This window comes from Ailuropoda melanoleuca, chromosome 9 (assembly GCF_002007445.2).
Source record: "Ailuropoda melanoleuca isolate Jingjing chromosome 9, ASM200744v2, whole genome shotgun sequence".
NCBI classification, from domain to species: Eukaryota; Metazoa; Chordata; class Mammalia; order Carnivora; family Ursidae; genus Ailuropoda; species Ailuropoda melanoleuca.
The window spans coordinates 45247973-45272303 of NC_048226.1; the positions used below are offsets into that span (position 1 = coordinate 45247973).

Below are 24331 nucleotides of genomic sequence, written 5' to 3' on the forward strand. Positions count from 1 at the left end.
ATTCAGAATGAGGCATCTTCTGTAATAAGAAGAAACAAGATGAGGATTCTCTACAGCCAGAGATGACACCACAGCTCTGGAATATTTTTAATAATCAGCACAGAAAATATGTAGAAAAAATGTATACTCTTCAGTTGTCTAAGTTCAGGCTGCTATAACAAGAGGCCATAGAATAGGGTGCCTTAAACAACAGAGATTTATTTCTCACAGTCTCAAGGGTGGGAAGTCCAAGGTCAAGGTGCCATCACTTCAGCTCCTGATGAGAGCCCTCTTCCTGTTTTTGTTAGCACGGAGAGAGGGAAGGAGCAAGCTCTCTCCTGATAAGTCTCCTCTTATCAGGGGCACTAATCCCACCCAAGAGCTGCACCCTCATGACCTAATTACCTCCCAAAGGCCCCATCCAAATATCATCACATCAGGGATTAGGGTTTCAACATAGAATTTGGGGGGATGGGGGATACATTCAGCCCATAGCATTAGTTAAAAGGTTACTGTGGCAAATTATATTTTCCAAAAGTGGCCACAAATATTTTTTTGTCCTACATGCTCTTCCAAAACCTTGTTATTCTCCTATAAATAGATGGAACTTGAGTAGGCCTTTGTGACTGCCTCAAAATATAGAGCAGTGTTTTTTACCTGGTGGTGTTTTCTCCTCTAGAGAACATTTGGCAATGTCTGGAGACATTTTTAGTCATCACAAACTGCTGGGAAGGGTGCTACCATTGCTGAATACCCTAAAATGGACAGAACAGCACCACAACGAAGAATGACATGGCCCAAAATGTCACTAGTGTGGTGACTGAGCAACTCTGTAACAGAGTATGGGGAAGTCTTGTTTATAACTCCTCAGGCTGGGTCATGAACGGCCATACAACTTTTGCCTACCACTCTTTCAGTGAGAGATTGCTCTCCTTTGGAATCCAGCCACCATGCAATGAAAAGCCCAGGCCACAAAAAGGAACCCACATGGGGAAGAATCAGAGCTGGCTCTTAGCCCTTGCTGAGGTCTCTGCCAACAACCAGAACAAACTCTGGTAGCCATGTGAGCGTGCCATCTTGAAATCAGACCCTCCAGCCTCAAACCTCCCCAGCTGGTGCTGTGTGGGGCAGGGATGAGCCATCCCCTCTCAGTCCTGTTTAAGTTGCAGATTCACGAGACAAACGAATGACTTATTTTTTAATTCACTAAGTTTGGAGATGGCTTGCTACACAGCAACAGAAAACTGTCATGTTATCTATCTATCCAGACTGCAATTAACCCATCCTCCATCCACCCAATATCATGAGTTGCAGAGATTAGCCCCTTTGTAAGTAGCATTATGTGCTTGATAAAACACTTCTGTGGGTTATTCTCACATGCCTTATTACTTGGTATATAGAGTAGAGTGGAGGATCTTTGGGTAGCAATGGGCCCTTCCAGGAGGCCCTTCCTTTAGTTACAGTGCATCGTGGCCACCTACAAAATTACCAGTAAATCTGACATGAAGAATTTCTGCAGTTCTTATACCAGTAAAAATAACACAGTAAACATAAATTAGAATTCCAAGATTTTATAGCAAGAACATAAAAGAACATAATTATTGATCCTTTCATAACACTTCTGAAATAAATGTAAGGTTTCAATGCATTTGACAGGGTAAGAATATTACTTTTAAAGAATCAATATATGTATATATTACATAGCTATAATGCTTTATAGGAAAAATTTTTCAGAAGAAATTTGCCCTGGGGCGATTAGAAGAAATTTAAATAATGGTTTTTATTTCTACTCAGAAATTTCTATATTACAACATATCAAAACTTATACCAAGAAATTTTTTTTTTAAAGATTTTATTTATTTATTTGACAGAGATAGAGACAGCCAGCGAGAGAGGGAACACAAGCAGGGGGAGTGGGAGAGAAAGAAGCAGGCTCATAGCAGAGGAGCCTGATGTGGGGGCTCGATCCCATAACGCCGGGATCACGCCCTGAGCCAAAGGCAGATGCTTAACCGCTGTGCCACCCAGGCGCCCCAATACCAAGAAATTTTTGCCAGGCCATTGACACACTAAATAAAATAATGATGGCAACTGGAATATTTTTAACATTAGTTAGTATCTTAGGACTTATCAGGATCTTTCTAGTCAACATCCTCATCCTTTGAGCACTGTGTTTTAAATTTTATGTATCCTCAGAGGTTATTACTTTTTTCATTAATGGAGTTACACATGGTTAATATTTTAGCATCATATCAAGGTAAAGAATACCACCTTTTTTCACCTCATTCTTATAAAAGTTGTTTTATTTTTGCTGTAAGTGCTTTGGGGAATGAGACTGGATGGATAGAAGGATGGATGGATGGGTGGATGGATGGATGGATGATAGGAAGAGGAATGAATGGATGGATAGATGACAGGTAGGAGATAGGAAGGGAAGTAGATGACAGAAATAATAGATCGATTGATCGGTAGATTAATAGATAACCCTCTCTGGCAACAAAATTAATACAACTAAGACTTTAAGTGATTTCAATTTTCTACGTAAAATTTGTCACTGGGAATCTGACACCAATCTAAGACACCAATCCCTGCCTGAAAAGCCTGAAAAGAGCTGCCTTTTTCTCTTCCCTCACACTTCCTGATCCAGTTAAATGTCCTCACTTATCTCCACCTATTAGCCCCAGATCAACCAGGACAGCGGATTGGCCCCTGATTATACAGGAAATTTTATAAACATAATCCATTGCCTCATTACGGTTGTCTCTGAATATTGCTGTATACCATTCCCATAATCCTTCTGAGGTGTCTTCACTTTGGTGTGTAACCACTTACCTTGTTCCTGCAAATCACATAGTTCTTACCTGTCGTTTGGTGCTGCCCTTTCCAGGTTCATGATCTTACCACTGTTTTCTTGCTCTTCAGACTGAACCTGGAGAAGTTTTGACAACTACCTGAACACACATTTGTGACTCCTTGTCTAGCCTATCAACATCCTCATCCTTCCCATACACAATGGCTCCATAACCATTTTTCTTCTTTGTCCACTCATTACCACCCACAAAGTCTTAAACTCTGTAGTGACTGCATGCAAGACCCATCACACTGCTTCTTGCAACCAAGAGAATGTACAGTAGTCATTAAGAAATCTTACAGAGGGGCGCCTGGGTGGCTCAGTTATTAAGCATCTGCCTTCAGCTCAGGTCATGATCCCAGCGTCCTGGGACGGAGCCCCATAGTCAGGCTCCCTGCTCATCGAGGAGCCTGCTTCTCCCTCTCCAGCCCCCCTTGCTTGTGTTCCTTTCTCGCTGTCTCTGTCAAATAAATAAATAAATAAAATCTTAAAAAAAAAAAAAAGAAATCTTATGGAAACATTAACACTAATTTTTGAACTGGCTTAATTGGTTTATTTATGTCATTTTAGAATAGTAGTCGGTCTGTAGTGAAGGGTCTGTTTCTTTTATATTTCAATCTCTGCAGAAGAATATGTAGCCCTACTCTGTACAAATAGTTCACAGCCCTCACCATATGCCCATGAGACTATGTTGAGTTCAACACCTGAACTTGTCTAGACCTTATTCAACAAGACAAATCCATTGATTATGCACTTGGACATCACAGTAATATTTAATTGCTATGAAAGTTTCTAAATTCTTAATCTCGGCTTTGTACTTTGTGGGCCAGTAATCAACGGGTCACAGACTGGCACTGGCTGCAGACCACACTCTGAGGAAGTAGTACTGATGTGGTAGATAGCAGGACCGCCTCCTTCCTGAGAGCATCGCTTCATGAAGACATTACATGTAGAGAATCTAGTCTTCTCAGTGGAACGTTTGATTTGTGTATTTGCACATTCCAAGGAGTCATTTTGAGAGTGAAAAGAGTAAGATGTCACTGCACACGGACTCTAAGCCTAGCTCGATCACTTACTAAACACATGACTTTGGCCAGGTTCTTTAACTTCGTGAGCTTCCGTTTTCCACATTTAGAATATGTGGATAACATAGGACAGGGATTGTGTGAGGATTAGAACGATGCTACTGTAAAGCATTTAGCACAGCATCTGCAATGTAGCAATGGGAAATAAATGATTGTTCCCATTATTTTTTTTATCTTGCAAGACAGGTTGTTGTTGTTTTTAAAGATACATCTAAGTTTTCTTCCCAGCACCAGATGCGGCAAGCTGGTTTTCCTTGGGTAACATTTTGTCACGAGTCCAATAACAATAAAGGGCGCCTGGGTGGCGCAGTTGGTTAAGTGTCAGACTCTTGGTTTTGGCTTAGGTCGTGATCCCATGGTTGTGCGATCGAGCCCCGCCTTGGGCTCTGCACTCAGCATGGAGTCTGTTTGAGATTCTTTCTTCCCTTTCCATCTGCCCCACCCACTCATGCTTTCTCTAAAACAAATAAATAAAGCTTAAAAAAAAATAACAAAATAAATTGGGCTAATGTAACCATCCTTTGATATTTCACAAAATAAAAGGCAGCACTGATATCATTTAAATTTCATATAATAAGAATAAAGGCACTGTAGGGGTGCCTGGGTAGCGCAGTTGTTAAGCGTCTGTCTTCGGCTCAGGGCGTTATCCCGGTGTTCCAGGCTCTTCCGCTGGGAGCCTGCTTCTTCCTCTCCCACTCCCCCTGCTGTGTTCCCTCTCTCGCTGGCTCTCTCTCTGTCACATAAATAAATAAAATCTTAAAAAAAAATAAATAAAAAATAAAGGCATTGTAAACATAATATAGCTATTAAGCAACAGGCTATTCATTTTGACTGGCCCCAAACTCTGTCAGTATTTTTGACCAATGTGAGACAAATTTCCCACAAAAATTCTATGAACTTGTCTCAGGATGAGAACAACTACAAATGTAGGATTGCAGCTATTCCTGCTTTTCAAAAACATAATGTGTGACCACTCAGATTTTCAAAGCAAGTAAATTAGAAGATGATTATTTGAATCGCAGAATTTTTTTCACTTAAATAAGAAAGCATTATTTTAAATCAGTGTTTCTCGACTGAGGGCAGTTGCCAACCCTCATCCCCAACATTTTTGGTTGTCACAACTGATGGGAGGTGCAGGGAAGAGCTACTGGCATCTAGTGGGCTGAGGCCAGGGCTGCTATCTTAAGCACACAGGATAGCACCCCACGATACAGAATGGCAGCACCACAAATGGTGATAGTGCTGAGATCGTGAAATATTGCTTTAAATGCACTCTTTTTTGTGTGTGTATTTAAGTGTCTGAAATTGGTATGTTGCATAGCACCGATCATGACTCAATCAAAACTCACTTGCTTTTTTAATTTTATCTTTCTTTTAAATTTTATCTCCCATGGATCATTTCACCCCAAACCCTGATGAAAATTATTGCCAAATCCCTGACTTTTCCGTTCTTCATGCTTCCGTCCTATGGTCACTGTAATGGGCAAACACAGGCCAAATCCGGGAATTAGAATGTTCAGTCCAGAAGGCTAACTGAAACTGAATCTGATTTAATGTCAAATTTTCTCTCTTCCCATAGCTTGAGTTTGGTTCAGGGGGGAAGCCCTGTGTGGGATGGGGGATGGGAACTCAGTTGGCATCTCTGTTTCTCTGTTCCCTTGAGTGTTAGCCCTCTAGGGCTGGCACATTGGAAGAGAAGTAGGAAAGGTCTTACTTTAACTATTACCATCATCACCTGGTTTTTCATATTCTGGGTCAGGCAGAAGTTTCAAGATAATTCTCTTGTTTCCTGGTGCTTTCATGGGCTCTTCAGAATTTCCCACTGAACCTTTTACTGCATAACTTACCTTGTTTTTGTCCCAGATTTCTGGCCAGAGTTTCTAAAAATCCCTTGGGATTTCCTGAAAGCTAAAAATCTTTGTAATGATAATGAGGTGACTATTAGTAGGCCCCTGGGAAGCACGCTGGTTACCAGAGAGACCAACCACGAGATTAAAGGGTTGGGACTTTGAGGGGGGCCAGACCTCTGGGGAGGGGAAGCAGGCTGGAGAAGAAATTCAATCCCATGGCCAATGATTTAATTAATCATAGTTCTGCAATAAGACCCCAGTAGAAACTCTGGACAGAGAGGATCAGTGGAGCTTCCTGCTTGGTGACTATATCGATGTGCAGGAGAGTGACAGACCCTAACTCAACAAGGAGACGGTATGGAAGCTCTGCATTGTTTCCCAGACACCGCTCTTTGCTTATTCTTTATAATAAAACCATAATCATAAGCACAGCACTTTGCTGAGTTCTGTCAGCTTTAGAGCAAATAATTGAGGGGATAGTGGAAACCCCTAAATATAGCCAGTTGGTCAGAAGACCAGGTGACCTGGGGACCTCCAAAGTGCAGGCGGTGTCTTAAGTAAAGGCAGTCTTGTTGGGGACCAGGCCCTTAAACCTGTAGAGTCTGACGCCGACTGGCTGCCTTGACGTGGTTAGTGGATTGCAACAGACGCAGTACTTCCCTCTTCCCTTGGTCAACTGCAGGATTATCTCTCCAAAAGATGGGTCTTAAGCATTGATTTGTCTTTACAATGCAAGGCAGCTTTAACTGCTGAGACCCACCACCACCCACACTCTGTTGGGTGCTGCCCACATCTGGCTCACAAGAAGCACTCACACCTCCCTTGCCCTAACAAACTCCCAAAAGAGCAGTATTTTTTTGCACTCTCACCACAGCAAGAGGTAGCTCTTCCTGTCAACTCTCTGTGTAGACCTCAGTCTACCATGCCCGCAACTGCTGGGCCACATACTAAGACCCCTGTGTGAGAAACTTCACCAGCTCTCTGCGGAAGCTTCATTAGCCTTTATGTGAAGGACATAGGAAGTACTCTCACACCTTCTGCAGGGAAGAGGAGCAGACTCATCCCACAAGGACAACTCTGCAAAAAAATTTTCACAAATCCCCCTTTCCATTCTCTGGACCCTTCTACAGACTTAACATGGATAAGGAAATTAGAATAGGCTCTGAACTATTTCCTCTGCAAATGTGAAAACCTATGGTGATTTGGTCTCTGCTCCAAAATTTCACATTTATTATCTCGCAGTGGCAACTTACTTGGCATTATAACATGCTACATATTTAATTGAAGGTTACAAACAAAGACGAAAAACTAGAAGAGGATAGAACTTTTAAAACAAAAATTATAGGAAACAGAAAGATAATTCTCAATTAGGGCAAAACAATCAGTCAATGGTAGAAGCATTAAACTTATAAAAAGTGATTTATAAGAAATTTTTCTGGAAAGCTCTATGTTGCTTGATTGTTTTAAATGTCTAAAAATACACATTGCAATTTGTTATTTCAAGTTTATCAACTATACAAGATAGGACTTTTCAAATTCAAAGTAATCGTGAAGGGTCTAGAACAATAAATAAAAACAAAACTACACCAAAAAAAGAGTATCATGAAATTGCAGATGACTATAAATAAAGAAGAAACTGTAAAAGCTTCCAGACAGGAAAAGAATTAGTTTCCAGATGAAGATTAAAAACTTTAATTGCAACAGAGCTCTCTTTGGTATTCCTGGATGCTAAAAGACCATGGAGGAATTATCTTCCAGCAATTTCCAATTGCGCATTCTGTGTTCAAACTACCCTTCCAGTGAGAAGGAAGAATTATTGTATTTCTAGGCAAGAGTAGTCACCTCCCATACATAGGGTAAGGGCATGCTTTTCCAGATGTTGGTTGCCAAAAGAGGAAACATAGTCAGCCACACAGATCTATGTTACTTGTATTTGTGCAGAAGCTTTCAAACCAGCTTCGCCGATCTATGGCCCCCATCCCACCTCACATTTTACCCTTTTGATTGTTGGACTTACAAGTGATCTAGTGAGAAAGAATTTCGCAGAATTTTTGTTGTTGTTAAGATCGAATATATGCATGAGGGGGGCGCCTGGGTGGCACAGCGGTTAAGCGTTTGCCTTCGGCTCAGGGCGTGATCCTGGCGTTACGGGATCGAGCCCCACATCAGGCTCCTCTGCTATGAGCCTGCTTCTTCCTCTCCCACTCCCCTGCTTGTGTTCCCTCTCTCACTGGCTGTCTCTATCTCTGTCGAATAAATAAATAAAATCTAGTGAGAAAGAATTTCGCAGAATTTTTGTTGTTGTTAAGATCGAAAATATTTGCATGAGGGAGCATTATACTATGTATTCTATTGTGTAACCAAATACTTCATTACATAGTGACCTCTACTGGGAAGAAGAAATACATCAGCAGGGCTGACAAAGTAAGTAGCCAAATTAGTCAGTTTAGTCAAGGAACTGGTTAATTTGGAAAGGCAATGCTGGTCAAATCTGCTATTAAGAATTGTTAAGGCCCAATTATACTCTGAATATTTTTATTTTAAAAAAGATTCTGGGAAGTATTTCAAACTTACATAGTATAGAAAATAATATAATAAATACATACATGCCACCCACTCTTATCAAATGTTAACATCTTTCCATATTTAACTCAGATCTTCCTTTAGTACAATAATTATATCTTTGTGAGGTCTCTTACATTACCCTTCCTGAAAACAGTTCCTTCCTCCCCTCTCAAGAGTGCACTACGTGGCCTTCATCTTTCTTGTGAATTTTTTCCTACTTCTCCTTGACATGAATGTATTCACAGAGAACATAGAGTAATATGGGGCAAGTTTTAAATTTTTATACAAATAGGATTACACACACACACACAACACACACACACACAGACACACACTGTTCTGAAGTTTACACCTTTCTGCTCATTGAATTGTCCTGTTATTGTGATCCTGCCCCCCACCCCCTTAGGGGGAAAAAACCCCCCAAAATGTTGAGACTTAAACTGATAAGGAAAACATGTTTCTTCATAACAGAGGTAGGTCCTATAGTTTCCAGAAGGAAATGTTTGAAAATCAGGACAAAGGAGAAAACCAGTGGGAGCTAACATTATGGCGCACTTAAAATACGCCAGACAGCATTTTAAGTGATTTCTTTGGTTCAGTAACTTAATCCACATAACTCTTTAAGACAACTTCTGCAGTGATCTCCACTTTACAAAGAAGGAAACTGGGGTGAAAAGAGGTTACCTAGTTTGTAGGTAACAAGCAGGTCACACTGCTGAGCGGCCAGCCGGGCCAGGAAGTCAACCCCCTCTGACTCCGCTATGATGTGCAGATGAGGCTTACTATGGTGATATAGTGCCCATGTGGATGCACTTGAAGCCTACCAATTTCCCCTCCTTGTGGCTTTCTGAGACTCCCAGCCAGGCCCCAAAGGATGCTGACAGTGGCTCTCTCCTCTCTGTTCTGAAATTTCACGACCAGAAATTGAGCATCCTCCTCCATGCAAAACCTCTTGGTTCTTTGGCACGAGAAAAACTAAGATCTGTTCTTGACTCTACAGGTGGGACCTGAGGTAAGTCAAATATCATAATTTCTCCAGATCCATTCTTTTAAACAAGGCAAAATGTTATCCTTTTCCATTTGAAATCATCTTGTTGTGAGAAAGAATCATTTCATGTGCTGTGACATCCTCAGTCATGAGATAGGAGGATCTAGCAAGGCATTGCACCCTATTTGCAGAAGTTGATACGCAGGAGAGCTTTGGCTTTAATTCTTTAGCGGAAAGAAAGGGGAAATAGACTTCTAGGCCTAAGTGAGAGCAACAAGGAAAATAAACTCTGGCTGGTGTCTGGTCCCCCAGGGGAGACTTCTAGTGAGAAGCAGGAAGAGCATAGAGTCACAGCACCTGGGTCTCTATCTTACTAACTAGCTAACTCACTTACCAGTCATGGGTGACTCAACACCCCTCTATGCTGTAGGTCCAACCTTTATCAAACTGTAGGATCATAATGTATCTACCTGATAAACTTGATGTGAAGAGTAAATGTGACAATACATAAAATGCACCTAGGAAAGTTCCTGGCACCCATTAAACATGCAATCAATGTTAGCTGTGATTGATGTGACCATTATTTTCATCATCATCATTAGAATCTAGCTGATGGAACCTGGTCTGACTTCCTAAAGATAAAGGGGGTAGAGACAGAAATGGAAGGCTCTGGTTTTTTCATGAAAGGATGAAACAAATCTTAGTGTACCATTTAGTACTTACTACCTGAAGTTTTCAATTCTATAAAGAATTTCACTGGTAAGAATGTTTTCTATTCTTTTGAATATCAATTTTCTTCTATTCATGTCTAAGAAAACTGTATTGAATGAACCCATTCATTCAATAAATATTAGTTGAACACCTACCATGTGCAGGCATTTTTCTAAGCACTGGGGATACAGTTGTGGACAAGACAGACAAAATGCCTCCCCTCGAAAATCTTACATTTAAATGAAAGAAACTGACAATTAAAAGGAAAACTAAACTACAAATATGATCAGTTAGTGACACATGCTATGCGGAGTACTGTGGATGAGAGCTATTTAGATAGAGTGATCAAAGAAATCCTCTCTGAAGTCCCAACAGTTTTAATTTTGCTTTTGTTTCTTTTGCCTCAGGAGACATATCTAGTAAGAAGTGGCTACAGCCAAATGTCAAAGAGATTACTGCCCGTGTTCTCCTCTAGGATTTTAGTGGTTTCATGTCTCACATTTAGGTCTTTAATCCATTTTGAATTTATTTTTTGTGTATGGTGTGGATGGAGCTAGAAGGTATTACACTAAGCAAAATAAGTCAGACACAGAAAGACAAATACCATAAGATATCACTCATATGTAGAATTTAAGAAACAAAATGATCGTAGAGGGGAAAAAGAGAGCGAGAGGCAAACCAAGAAACAGACTCTTAACTACAGAGAACAGATGGTTTACCTGGCAGGGGGGGAGGTGGGTAGGGGAGATATATTAAATACGTGATGGGAATTAAGGAGAGCACTTGTGATGAGCACTGGGTGTTGTATGGAAGTGTTGAATTACTAAATTGTACACCTGAAACTAATATTACACTATATATTAACTAACTAGAATTTAAATAAAAACTTAAAAAAAAATAAAGCTTCTCTGAAGAAGGTACCATTTGAATGCAATGGGTTGGCAAGAGACCTATGCAATTATTTGAGAGAACAATCAAGTCAGAGGGAACAGCAAGTGCAAAGGCCCTGAGGCAAGTGTGAATGTGGTTTATTTAAGGAGTAGCAAGAAGGTCAGAATGGCTATAGCAGGGGCGCCTGGGTGGCACAGCGGTTAGGCGTCTGCCTTCGGCTCAGGGCATGATCCCGGCGTTATGGGATCGAGCCCCACATCAGGCTCCTCCGCTATGAGCCTGCTTCTTCCTCTCCCACTCCCCCTGCTTGTGTTCCCTCTCTTGCTGGCTGTCTCTATCTCTGTCGAATAAATAAATAAAATCTTTAAAAAAAAAAAATGGCTATAGCAGAGTGAGCAATGGGCAGAGATTTAAGAGCTATTGTTAGAAACGCAAATAGAAGCAAGGTTATGTAATGTCTTTTAGGCCTTAGTAAGGAGTTTGGATTTTATTCTAAGAGTGATCACAAATCATTATAGGTTTGGAGCAGGTGGAAAAAAAAAAAAAAGACCGTGGTAAAAGCAAAGAGATCCATTGGGAGACTACTGGGGTCCAAATGAGATGGGGATCCATAGCTGAGGGTAGAGATGAAGATGATGGTTAGTAGCTAGATTCTGGATCTATTCTGAAAGTAGAATCGATCAAAGCCATTGAAGGACTAGACATGTTCTGTGAGGTAAAGAAAGGAATTAAGGATGAAGTCTGTGTTTGGGAGCCAATTAGTTACCTACTTGGAGGGAGCTGCCATTTTCTGAGGGATAGGGGAGGAAATCTTTCTTCTCCTCTTGTTTCTTTGGCTGTTCTAATAGTTAAATTGACATAAGACAGATTAACAGGAGAAAAACAAATTTAATTTTATACATAAAGAAGCTCATAAAAATGAGACTCGAAGAAGTGACCAAGCAGGCAGCTTTTATACCTTTGAGACAAAGAAACAATAAATTTGTGAAGAATTGACAAGACAAGGGGTTTGGGGTTGAAGGAGCAAACTAATGGAGAAGTAACAAGGTTTGTTTATATAGCCTTCTCGGCCCCAAATTCCCCATCTCCGGCGATAAGGATGGCTTTTACCTTTCACGTACGAATTTATTTCCTGATTTCAGGGGGACAGAGAAGAGTCACAGTGTCCTTGTACCAGCTGTTTCTTAAGTAACTTTAATTCAAAGTAATCAATATCCATCAAAATAGTATCAATAATCAGTCATCAAAGTGGCATATTTTGGGGTAGCCTACCCTGAACGCCATCAGAGGGCAGATGAGGGGTGGGTCCAGTTTGACAGGGTGGGGTTATATTTGGACTTGTCATATTTAGATGCGTAATAATCCAAGCAGTGATGTGGGGTAGCTCAGCAGAAATGTTAGGGAGGGAGACTTATGCTCAGATCTCAACAATATCTAAATGATCTTAAACAATGGGAAGAGAGAAGATCGACTAGAAGACGAATATAGTAAGAGTCAAGAAGAGGCTGAAAAGCTGATGATGAGATCATTCTGACATTTAGAGTTTAGTGAGACATGACATGGCCAATGGGAATCCTGAGAAGTGGCTAGTGAGGTGTGAGGAAAACCAGAAAGGGATGACATCCTATTGAGTCAAATACAGAAAATTTATCAGGAGGAGGGTGTGATCAATTGGTCAGTGAGGCTGAGTTTTCCTTAACCCTTCGATATCACAGAATAATCTTAACAGCTGATATCTATGTGTATCTGTATAGCAGTTTACAGTGGTAAAGTATGTTTGTTGGTAATCGTACAGAACATCTTGTGAAAAATGAGTGTGCTGATCAATTATGGGACATGCCAGATCACTCAAGCTCATAACCCATGTTAGTGTATGGATTAGTATGTGGCTCGGAGAAGTTCATGGAAAGGAAAACTCCTGCTTTTTTAAAACCAGGAATTTCCCAAATTGTGGTGTTTTGTTTTGTTTTTTTTAAAGATTTTATTTATTTATTTATTTATTTGACAGAGAGAGACAGCCAGCGAGACAGGGAACACAAGCAGGAGGAGTGGGAGAGGAAGAAGCAGGCTCCTAGCACAGAAGGCTGATGTGGGGCTCGATCCCAGAATGCTGGGATCATGCCCTGAGCCGAAGGCAGACGCTTAACGACAGCGCCACCCAGGTGCCTCCCAAATTGTGTTTTTTTTTTAAAATCAAGTTTATTGGGAGTAATTTACAAGCAGTAAAATCCAACCATTTTAGGTATACAACTTTATGAGTTTTTATACAATCATGTAACTACCCTCACCATCCCAACTGATTTTAAATCATGAATCGGGTCAACTTTGAATGTCTCTAGCTCCACTTGGGGAGATGTTTATTAATGTTATCCCATTTAACCGTCATGCCAGCTCTGAGTTACATACTGATGGGCTTCAGGACACGCTAGCCCAAAATGTGGCACCTTGGCATGTTAAAGATCTTAAGCTGAAAAAAATATGTGTAAATGGCAAAAGATGGTTACTCTGACCTCCCCAATCCCCGTTACCCTTCTTGCCTGAAACAGGGCATAAACCTCCCATGTGAGGGGCGCCTGGGTGGCACAGCGGTTAAGCGTCTGCCTTCTGCTCAGGGCGTGATCCCGGTTATGGGATCGAGCCCCACATCAGGCTCTTCCGCTATGAGCCTGCTTCTTCCTCTCCCACTCCCCCTGCTTGTGTTCCCTCTCTCGCTGGCTGTCTCTATCTCTGTCAAAAAAATAAATAAAATCTTAAAAAAAAAAAAACACAAAACCTCCCATGTGAAAGGTCCCCTCCCTGTACCAGGAAGAAGGAAGACATCATTAGAGACAAGGAATTTGGGGCCAAGAAATCTATATAGACAAACCTTGGTAAACTAACCCTTATCTTCCAAGATACTTCTTCACCATTTACTAGCTCTAGCCTAAACACTTATGTCTGTCAATCCTTCACAAATAAAAGGTATAAAAGCTTCCTAGTCTGGTCACTTCTTTGGCTGTTCATTCTCTTATGAAGGCTCCCAGGTACATGTAAAAATTCAACGAAGTTTGTATATTTTTCTCCTATGAATCTGTCTTTGTCAGTTTACTTTTCAGACACAGCCAGGGACCTGAAGACAGTTGAGAAAAACTTTTTCCTCCGTTGCACTACCATTATTTCCTATAAGACAGAAAAAGAGGCATAGAGAAGCAAAGACTCATGTTCAAGGTCACAAAAACTACTCAGTGAAAGAGGTAGATTGAACACAAATATTCAAACAAATCCTCTTTTCACCTGGCATAGTGGAAAAATAACACTGGGATAAACTATCAACAACCATGACTATTTATTGAGTCCTTGATCCATCAAGCATCTCTTTAAAGCAGGTGCCGTTATTCTTAACACAAAGGAACATAGGAGTTAAGTGTTAAGGGGTTAATCAATTGGCTCAAGGGTAAAGAGTTAGAAATTTGTGGAAAAAAAATTCAAATCTAGATCTTTCTGAATCCAGAGCCTGAAATTCTAGCTGCATGGTACGGAGCTGTCCGATACAGAAGCCACTAGCCATATTTGGCTATTTGAGAACCTGACATGTGGCTACTTCAAACTGACCTGTGTGTAAATGTAAAATATATGCAGGATTTTGAAGACATTTTAAAAATGTCAAATGTCTCAGTAATTTTTATACTGATTACGTATTAAAACAGTATTTGGATATGATATTCTGTACCTATAAAACCATTCTATTTTTTACTGTCAGTACAGTATTCAATAAATTACATGATATATTCAACACCTTATTATACAATAGGCTTTGTATTAGATGATTTTGCCCAACTGTAGGCTAAGGTAAGTGTTCTGAGCACATTTAAAATAGGCGAGGCTAAGCTATGATGTTCAGTAGGTTACATGTATTAAATGCATTTTCAACAATAATATTTTCAACTTATGATGGGTCTATCAGGACAGAACCCCATGTAAATCAAGGATGATCTGTATGTAATTTGGATAATCAAAAGACATTTATAAGTACAGAAATAAAACAGTTTATATTATTCATAATGAGACCATTAGCTTATAGTAGCGACAAATTTTCAACATGGTAAACATAATTAAGAAACTTACGGGTTTCAAAGTGTTCCTTAGAAAACAGTCCAAGGCAAAAATAGTCAGGAATTGCAACAGCATGGGGGAATGCCATCTAGACTTTACAGGAATCTACATTAGTTAGCTTGGGCTGCCATATAAAATATCACAGACTGGGTGGCTTAAACAACATACATTTATTTTCTCACAGTTCTGGAGGCTGGCAAGTCAAGATCAAGGTACTGACTGATTTGGTTCCTGGTGAGGACTCTCTTCCTGGCTTGCACACGGCTACCTTCTCACGCATCTTCCCATGGCTGGGGAAAGAGGGTAGAGGGCTCTCTGGTGTCTCTTCTCACAAGGATGCTAATCCTACAGGATCAGGTCCTCACCATTATGACCTTATTTAGCCTTACTTACCTCCTTATAGGCCCAATCTCCAAGTACAGTAACATTGAGGGTTAGGGTTTCAACAGATGAATTTGAGGGATGGAGGTGGGTGATACAATTCAGTCCATAGAAGAATCTTTCCACAGTATCTTTGTCCGGTGATCAGCCAGCCATTATACCAATGATTCTAAAGGTGAGAAATCAGTACCTGGCAATATTTCATTGTGGAAAAGCCCTAATGGTTAGAAAGCACATGTGACATGAAGTCACATTTGTATCCCCAAAACTTCAGTCTCTGGTTCATGATGTGCTCTTAGGAACATCACAAAACAAACCAAATCTCTCCTCTCATAACACTCCTTTAGAGATAAGTGTAGCAGTTCTGGGTCTCAATCCACAAATTCAAGTTTGCAAGAAATATAATTTCCTAAATTTACCCAGGGGAGGACTTCAAAATCACACTCAAGATTTTCTCCTGACTCACCCATTCCTTCACCCCAAACTACTAGATCCATCTCCTTAAAAGCAGTCATGAAGGAAATGATACCTTATAAACTTTTCTGCCAAAAAAAATTTCCCCATCTCAGAAAGTTTACTAATTACAGTAGATTTCATGAAATGCCATGTGTTTATCTATCATACCATTAAATTAAAATACATACAGCTAAAGTGTTGTTGGGACTTTATATATTACAAGTTTTATTATAGCTATTTTACACTTATATCTGAGTTTTTTGATCATAGCAGTGTCAAACTATTATTTCAGAAGAATAAATCTACCATCCTTGTTGATGGGCAGGTTTAAAAAATTAATAATTTTGTTTTTCTGAGACCTCCTCATCCAGGCCTATTTTCTGGCCCACAACACAATAGAACTCTGTATTATTGATTTTCTGCTGGGATAAAATTTAAAAAATAATTTTTGACCCACCCTATTAGGCCAGTCCTTCTTAAATATTCTTCAGTGATATATCAGTAAGGGAAGAGGACAGAGTGTGCAATATGTAGCTGGAAGTAGCCCCTAAACTAAAATTTTGTTGATAATTATGATGAAATCCTAATGAAATTATTTACCTCATTTCACTATATACCAGTGCTTTAAATATTAAAAAATGTTTCACTTCCCTGAATCTTTCAGTAAGTTGATGCCATAGGAAAATATGTTTACTTTATAGCTTTGAAGAAATTGGTGATATACCTAAGAATAACCCTTAACTCCTGGCTGGGAAGAAGTGGAGGCTTGAAGGAAAGGAAGTAAAAGCAGGCCCCATGTGAGAGCCTTGAATGACAAAAAAAGTTTCAGTTTGGAAACCTGGGATTTGTTTGCTATGCTCATAATATACCTTAACCCTTATTCCCTTAGACCCTGTTCCCCTGAACTGTTTGCATACAGGACTTACTTTTCATGCGACCATTAGAGGTACAATCCCTTCTGACTCATCACTCTCTTTCCAGATAGTCCAAATGTCTGGCTATTCCAGCTAATGTTAATTGACCACTTATTATGTATCTGGTTTCCTTTTAAACTCTTTACATTTGTCAAGTCCTTTAATCTTCCCAAAAAATCTATGATGAGGGTATTATTATTATGCCCAATATACCAAAAAGAAAACTGAGATTTAACTCATCCAAGGTTACCCAGCTAGTGGATAACTGGCAGGGGACATTCCAACCTAGGCATTCTTAATGGCTACAATATAGTGCTTTAAATGACTCAACATTTAAATTATGGCCTTAAGGCAATAACAAATGTGTAAAATTAAAACGCATAAAGCCTTGATAATGTTGGATGTGTTATAAAGAAAAAGGTTTTTAAGGTAGACTTTTTATTCATATTGAATATTGAAAAGTGCATAAATCATGTTCAGAAGTAACTATCCACACAGAGAAAGAATATAACCAGAGACCCCCACCCCGTTCGCTTATGCTCTAAATTTCAAAGTTCAAAATAAGTATTCACTTATTGTTGAAAAGCTGAACTCCATAATCTCTTTAAAACCCTAATTAAATTCATTTCCATAGTAATATACTCTTTCTAGCGCAGTGGTCCCCAGACAAGCAGCCTAGCATCAGCTGGGAACTTGTTAGACTTGCAAATTCAAGGATCTCAATCCAGACCTACAGAACAGAAACTCTGGGAGTGGAGCCCAGCAATTACGTTTTAACAGGCCCCCGAGCTGATTGTAATGCACGCTAAGGTTGGAGAGGCATGGATGTAAGTCCATTGGAATGGTGTTGGTTGGTGATCGCGTACTGTCTTAGGTGAATACTAGCGTATAAAGCATTACCCTTGAATAACGGTGACAAGTTCTAATAACCTACCTTCTTGAAGTACACCGCGGGTAAAATGCTTTTCTATTTTAACCGTGTTTCCGTTCCCGTCGATATCACATTTTATCAGGAGTATAAAGAAGGTCCCTTACTTCCTAACCTCACTGGTAGCTCGGTCAGTAGTAGTCCAGTTTACCCACAAAGCCCGGCCCCAGCGTGGCGGGGAATTCAACTTCCAGAGGCGGGACGGGCCTCGGCCAATCAAAAGCAAGGCTCAGGTCGGTCGTCCATTTTGGCAGTGTGATTGGTGGTTTCCCACTTGCGGAAGCGACCCATGGGGGCACGCCCAGGGTCCTCCAGCGCCAGCCAATCGTCGCTCGGCGCCCGGAGGGGCGGACCCGCGCAAGTGATTTAACATGGCGGAAAATGCCACCGTAGAGGGTCCCAGCCCGCGGGGTCGTGGGGATGGGGAAGACGCAGAGCTCCCAGAAGAGGGGATGGCAGAAACGCCCAAAGATGATCAGGAGCAATTTGAGTGCCAGGAACTCCTCGAGTGGCAGGTGCAGATGGGGGTCCCCGAGGAAGAAGAGGACTCGGGCCCGGTGGCCGAGGCCGAGGCCGTAGCTGCCGGCTGGATGCTCGATTTTCTCTGCCTCTCTCTGTGTCGGGCCTTCCACGACGGCCGCTCCGAGGACTTCCACCGGACCCGCGACAGTGCGGAGGGTGAGTGCTGGGCGCGCCCGGCGGGTGGCTGCGCTGGGGCCGGGGGCGACGACGCGCAGCGGGGCGGGAACCGCGGCGGTGGGTGGAGGCCGGGTTTGCAGCGCAGTGTGCCTGGGGTGGGGGGGGACGCGGGCTCCTGCGGCGGCCGACCCGAGAGAACGAGGCTCTGTGGTGAACGTTAGTTCGAATCCGGCATCATCCTATTTTCAGCTTCTCAGCTTTTCTGAGATTCTGTTTTTCTTTTCGGTAAGAAGAATAAGACCTCCATTTTAGAATTGACGCAGGATTCATTGAGTGAAAATGTATAAAATTGCCCAGTGTCCCAAGTCCTTTTTCTTCTTTGGCGTTTGTATTTGTTGTTTCTTTCGACTCAGGTGTTCCTGTGATGGCATTTATCGGGCGGTCACAGTGGCCTCCAAGTGACCCAAACATCGGCGTTTTCTATTATTTTGTGAGCATTTAGAATTCCATTTGGCCTGCCTGCACAGTATAGGCTGCAGAATAAAAACAAAAAACAAAAAACCGTCAAGGAAATGTACTCCCTAGACAACACAGACTCCTAAACAAAGACACAGACTCCTAGAGAAAACTAGCCTGGGTTTTTCAATGAGAACAAAAAGATGCTCTGCTGTTTAATATAAAATTAAATATTTCAGAAAACTGTATTGACACATTTCATCCTCATGGTAATCCCATTCCTTAGGCAAGTAATTTTAGTTTATAGAGGAGTGTACGAATTAAGCAACCTCAAATATTGGTAGGTTAAAAGGAATGTTCCACACTTGTGCCCTATCTTCCAATTCAAGAACCCTTCCTCCAGCTCTATCAGATAACACTGGAGCCCTGGTTAATTAACATTAATGAGAAAGTTAAATCCTAAATTAGTTTATTATAGTGATTTATTTATTTATTTATTTATTTATTTTTAAAGATTTTATTTATTTATTTATTTGACAGAGACAGCCAGCGAGAGAGGGAACACAAGCAGGGGAAGTGGGAGAGGAAGCAGGCTCCCAGTGGAGGAGCCTGATGTGGGACTCAGAACGCTGGAATCACGCCCTGAGCCGAAGGCAGATCCCTAACGACTGTGCCACCCAGGCGCCCCTATAGTGATTTATTTAAAAAGTTCACTTTGGGGATGAGGGTAGAATTATGTACGTGTTAATGAATTTGAGTTGGAAACATCAGTATGACCTCCTGTTTGGCTTAATACAGGTATGGATGGTGTTCAGAAACAAAATTGAACCAAGTAAATTTTGCAGGTCTAATAAGCAATTTCATGAATTGGGCAGACAGCATCCCAACCTAGCAAGTAAGGGTGGGGGGAGCTTGAAGTTGTACAAAATGGAAGATTTTTATAGGATGGAGGGCGAGGCAAGAAAGTTATTAGAAAAAGAAAAGGATTGTTCCAGGCTAGGTACTTTCCCTTAGGAGGAAAAGCAGGGGGTCTTATGCAAATAACCTCTTCTTCCTTTGGGGGATGGAGAGGATCCATATGGCAGCCTCTGGCTCCAGTCAGAAAATTCCTTACCAACAGGTCAAGACTATATTTCTGCGGGAGGTTGAAAGTGCAATTAGATGGGGTGTTAAGCCCCAGTTTGGGGACTCGGCCTGAGGGACACCATTTTGGGCCAATGGTGTAACAGTGGTTACATATAGAAGTATATATGGGTATTTCTAAAATATCTAGACACAGGTTAGTATATACTCATATATTTCCTCGTTCTGTTAGATGAAAGGGCACAGAAGCAATGTAACCGTATAAGCAACCTATCACTTGAGTCTTGGTTTCAAATACCATTCCTTAAGAAAGGCAACGAGAGCTGTTTGGAGAAATGGCCTGATTCTGGGACAGGAAATGTGCAAGGTGAACCTGGAGCATTTTGTGCCAAAAAGTAAAGAAGTGCTAAAAACCTCCAAACAAAAAAACCCACAGTGGTGCTAGTACAAAGGGACATGAACCAACTGCAAGAGCTCCCAAGGGCCAGAGCGACTCGAGCAAGAAAATAGTTTGGAGTAGAAGCCAAAGGTCAAATAATTACCTATGAGTCCCTAATGATGTAAATAAATGATGGAAAAGATAAATGGAGAAGAAACAAATCTCATGCAGAAGAATTCAAGTAATTTATGTAGCTACTATGTCCTCAAGGAGCTGAAGTATAATACCCCACTCCTTAAGTGTGTGCTGTGCATAGTGATTTTAATCTGAAGACTACAGTATGGAATTGGAGGGAGGATAATGTTACAGTAGGGAAACCTAACACTGCTTCACACCTAGGTAACAAGGTCAACAGGAACAGTGACAGTTGGTAGTATGTACACTTTATATGATGCATTGAACATGGAACTTCTTTGATTTCCTCCCAGAACCCCTTAAATTATAAGAAAAACATCAGACAAATCGCAAAAAATACCTTAAAATTGCCAAGGTCATCAAAACCAAGGGAAATCTGAGAAACTCTCATAGCCAAGAGATGCCTAGAGACATGATAACTGAATGTAATATGTCCTGGGTGGGATCTGCAGCAGAAAAAGGACATTAAGTAAAAACTAAGGAAATCTGAATAAAGTATGGGCTTTAGTTAATGATGTGTTAATATTGGCTCGTTAATATATATGTTTACATACTAATATAAGATGTTACTAATAGGGGAAACTGGGTGGAGGGTATATAGGACTTATATCTTCACAAAAATTCTGATAATTAAAAACCTTTCTAAAAAATAAAGACTCCTTTCGAGGTTCTAGATCAAGGCCCAAGGAATAATGTAGGCCACCTCTATTATTTTAAGGTAAGGGCACAGAAACCCAGAGAAAGTAAACTATTTTTAAAGTTGCACTGCTAATCAGTGACATGTAAATTGTGAACATAGTGTTGTCTCTTATATTTCCATTTTTGACTGAAAGGACTCCCTTTTATCTTTTATAGGATTTCATTTATTACACTTTTCAATGTTGTAAAAATATACAACTCTTGATGCTTTCTAGAAAATTCTTAGCTCTTTCATTCTGACTCAGAATTGTTCTCACACCTCACTTAACTCAGATAATGCCTTTTCTAGACTGTTATTCCTAACCTGTCTCCAACCGTGGGAAGTAGTGTAAGATAGTGATTAAGAGCATGGGCTTCAGAATAAATTGTCTGAATTTGATTCCTGGCTCTGCTACTTACTAGCTGTAAGAACTGAAGCAAGTTACTTACTTTTGGTACCTCAATTTCCTCATCTGTAAAATGGTGATAATAGTATCTACCTCACAGAGCTGTTGGTAGGTATAAAGCAAGGTTTCTCAACCTCATCACTGTTGACATTTTGCACCACACAATTCTTTGTTCCATGTATGCATGAGAGTGGAGGGGCGTGAAGGTGGGGCTTCTCCTGTACATTGTAGGATATTTAGCAGCCCCCCCCCAACCTCAACTACTGGATGCTAAGAGCATCCCCCTTCTACCCATGATCATCAGAATTGTCTTCAGACACTGCCAAATTTCGTCTAGGGGACAAAATGACCTCTAGTTGAAAACCGCTGGTGTAAAGTGCTTAGAGTAGTGCCTGGTGTTTTAAGTGCTTAAAAACGGTTGCTATTGTAGCGAGTCAGTAGATCTCCCTAATGTGTTTTCTGTCAGCAGTGTTTGGTTACAGGTGAGGAAAAAGCAGATAGGAAGGTTCAACCAGGTTTTCATTGTTTTTGTTTTGGTTTTTGTCTAGCAGGTACAAAGAACAGAAGGGCAGTGGTGTATCTTTGTAGTTACTGCATGGTCTAAATTGAGCGTGGAGGGAAGTGATGATAGAGGTCTGACTTTCTTCTCTAGCATAGAGTAGATTCTTTTGTTTTGCTTCTATACCATACTTTTAACCTTTGTGGCATTTAAGTTTTCATTAATAACTTTGGGTTGTGTCTTCTCAAACTAAAACTTTCCTGAGGGGCAAGGGCTGGCTGTGTTACCAATCCCTAACATTGGCTAGCAGTATGTGTTTAGTAAATATTGAATGAGTTGTTTGAATTTTATATAAATTTTATGCTCTCTCTGAATCCTGTTTAATTAAATTGTGGGTGTATTTGGTCCAGATAATCTCTAGTATAGCGTAAGATTATGCTATTTTAGAATTGAGGAAATGAATACAAATAAATGTATTTGTCTTTTATCTCCTTGGTAGCTGCAGGATTGCTTTTTTTGGTTTTGCTAGTTGATTTAATCTTTATATACACCAGCCAAGCCCTGGGTCAAGTGTAACAGTGGCTTCTTCAGGTTTTACTTTAAACATTTCCTCAGAGAAGCTTTGCTGTCTTCTCCCTCCAAGTAGCCACTAAAACATACTCTAAGGTTTGTTATATTGCACCCACAGCATTCTGTACTTGTCTTTTCCAGTTTTCTCCATGTTTTTACTCTCAATCATTTGTCTCTCATTATGCATAGTAATGAGCTCACTGAGGTCCAGGATTATGTTTTATGCACCATTATACTCACTGCCTAACATAACATCTGGGTGAGCATTCAGATATTTGGGAGATTAATATTAATAAATTTGTTTGTTTTTATACATCTGCAATTTTATTTCTTCTTTGGAGTTAGGTTTGTGGAGAAACAGAGGTTTTGATGGAGAAATAAACTTTTTTGCTGAAATTGTATCCTGAAAGTTTTAAACCGATAGCAGAAGGGGAAGACAGGTAGTTGGTAAACTGGGGCCTAAAGTTGCTGCCCCCTTTCCATGTCTGCCCCCATGACTTCCTGTCCCAAACCAAATTACAATAGGGAAGGGAACTTTTTTCTTTATTTTGCTCGGTGATGATCTAGACAAGAGACGGAGAAGGGGGTGACCATAAGTTCCCAAGAATGAGGGGCATAAGTCCATTCTTTGTACTGTCTCTGTCTGAGGTACAGTCCCTAAGACCTGTATCGAAGGGTAAAAGGTAGCTGTATGGACTCGATTTGCTTCCAGAGCTTTTCTGTCCAGCTGTCACCAGTGAACAAAGCAAAAACCAAGGGCACACCCATGACAGCCCCTTCAAATTTCCAGAATAAGTGTTGTTACATTAGAACTGAGCGGCAGCTTTTGAACATTCCTCTTAGATGAGCTGCATATGATTTTTTCCACATGCCGTGAGCAACCACACTCGAGGTGGTTTTAGCCTGGGAATGAGAACATGGAGTGCCTTCTGCCACCACAAACTCTGACCAGCCAGCCTGGCAGGTCTGATGCACTCACTGTCAGTGTCTCCGCTAGCACAGGAGCCTCTGCTTGGTGGAGCATTACAGTAGGGTGTTGAGGTGAAAGTGCAGAGCAACCAGAGGGGTGGCTGCCCTGAGGGAGGCCATGCTGCCCTGGGCCCGTAATGCTGGGGTGCTCAGCGTTGCACCTGTCGGGACAGCAGGACCAGCTTGACTGGCCTCCTGCCTCTGTCTGGCGCTTATACTGCAGCCCTCCTGGAACTTCCAGGTCAGGGCTGCAGAATGCTGGAGTTTCCTACTGGGGCAGACGCTTTATTGCAACATCCCCACGGCAAGAAAGGCCAACACACGTTTGTTGGATTGGGCTGTGAGCTCACTTCTTCAGACCCGCACAGCCCTTGGGAAATGCACAGGGCCTAGGGTCTAGCACCCTGTCAGCACCCAGGACATCCCTGTCTCGGCCATCTTGCCCAATAAATAGGTTTTTTTAAGTCTTTGTAAACTTAACAGATTCACTTAACTGAAACCTTGACCGAAATAATATAAAATATTTCCTATAATAGGAGTTTTAAGGTATAAAATAAGCTTCCAGCTAATGATTTACAGTTTGTTTTTTTTTTTACACATTTTACAGTTTGAATCTAAATCTCCCTTTTTGTTGGTATAGAGTGCTACTTGTACTATTAAATATTTATTATTCTGCATGTGAAAATCTGTTGTATTTTGTAAGAAAAGTGTTCATTGCTGTTTTTCTCATTTTTAAAAAATTGCCTATAAACAAAAGCATACAGC

At 40.9% G+C, this 24331-nt stretch overlaps 1 protein-coding gene and 1 long non-coding RNA gene across 6 annotated transcripts in view; one reads left to right on the plus strand and one right to left on the minus strand.

Annotated features, from left to right (window-relative positions):
* Window positions 1-4590: 4590 nt before the first annotated feature.
* Window positions 4591-17890, minus strand: LOC117803759. 2 transcript variants are annotated; one of them, XR_004627815.1, is made up of 4 exons: window positions 17698-17890; window positions 15406-15562; window positions 15181-15302; window positions 4591-4648 (listed from the first exon to the last, which is right to left on the minus strand). It is a non-coding gene; the product is annotated as an uncharacterized LOC117803759 (long non-coding RNA). The 2 variants fall into 2 exon arrangements; XR_004627814.1 differs by lacking the exon at window positions 4591-4648 and having other exon boundaries at window positions 14251-15302.
* A 134-nt stretch (window positions 17891-18024) lies between these two features.
* The window catches only part of TERF1 (telomeric repeat binding factor 1), a 36384-nt gene continuing 30077 nt past the window's right edge, over window positions 18025-24331 (plus strand). For 2 of the 4 annotated variants that reach the window (XM_034668195.1, XM_019803320.2), the window contains exon 1: window positions 18025-18369. In XM_034668195.1, the coding sequence (XP_034524086.1) occupies window positions 18063-18369 (307 nt within the window). In that variant the 5' untranslated portion in view covers window positions 18025-18062. The remainder of the gene's footprint in view (window positions 18370-24331) is intronic. The other 2 variants (XM_002922802.4, XM_034668196.1) reach the window with 1 other exon arrangement.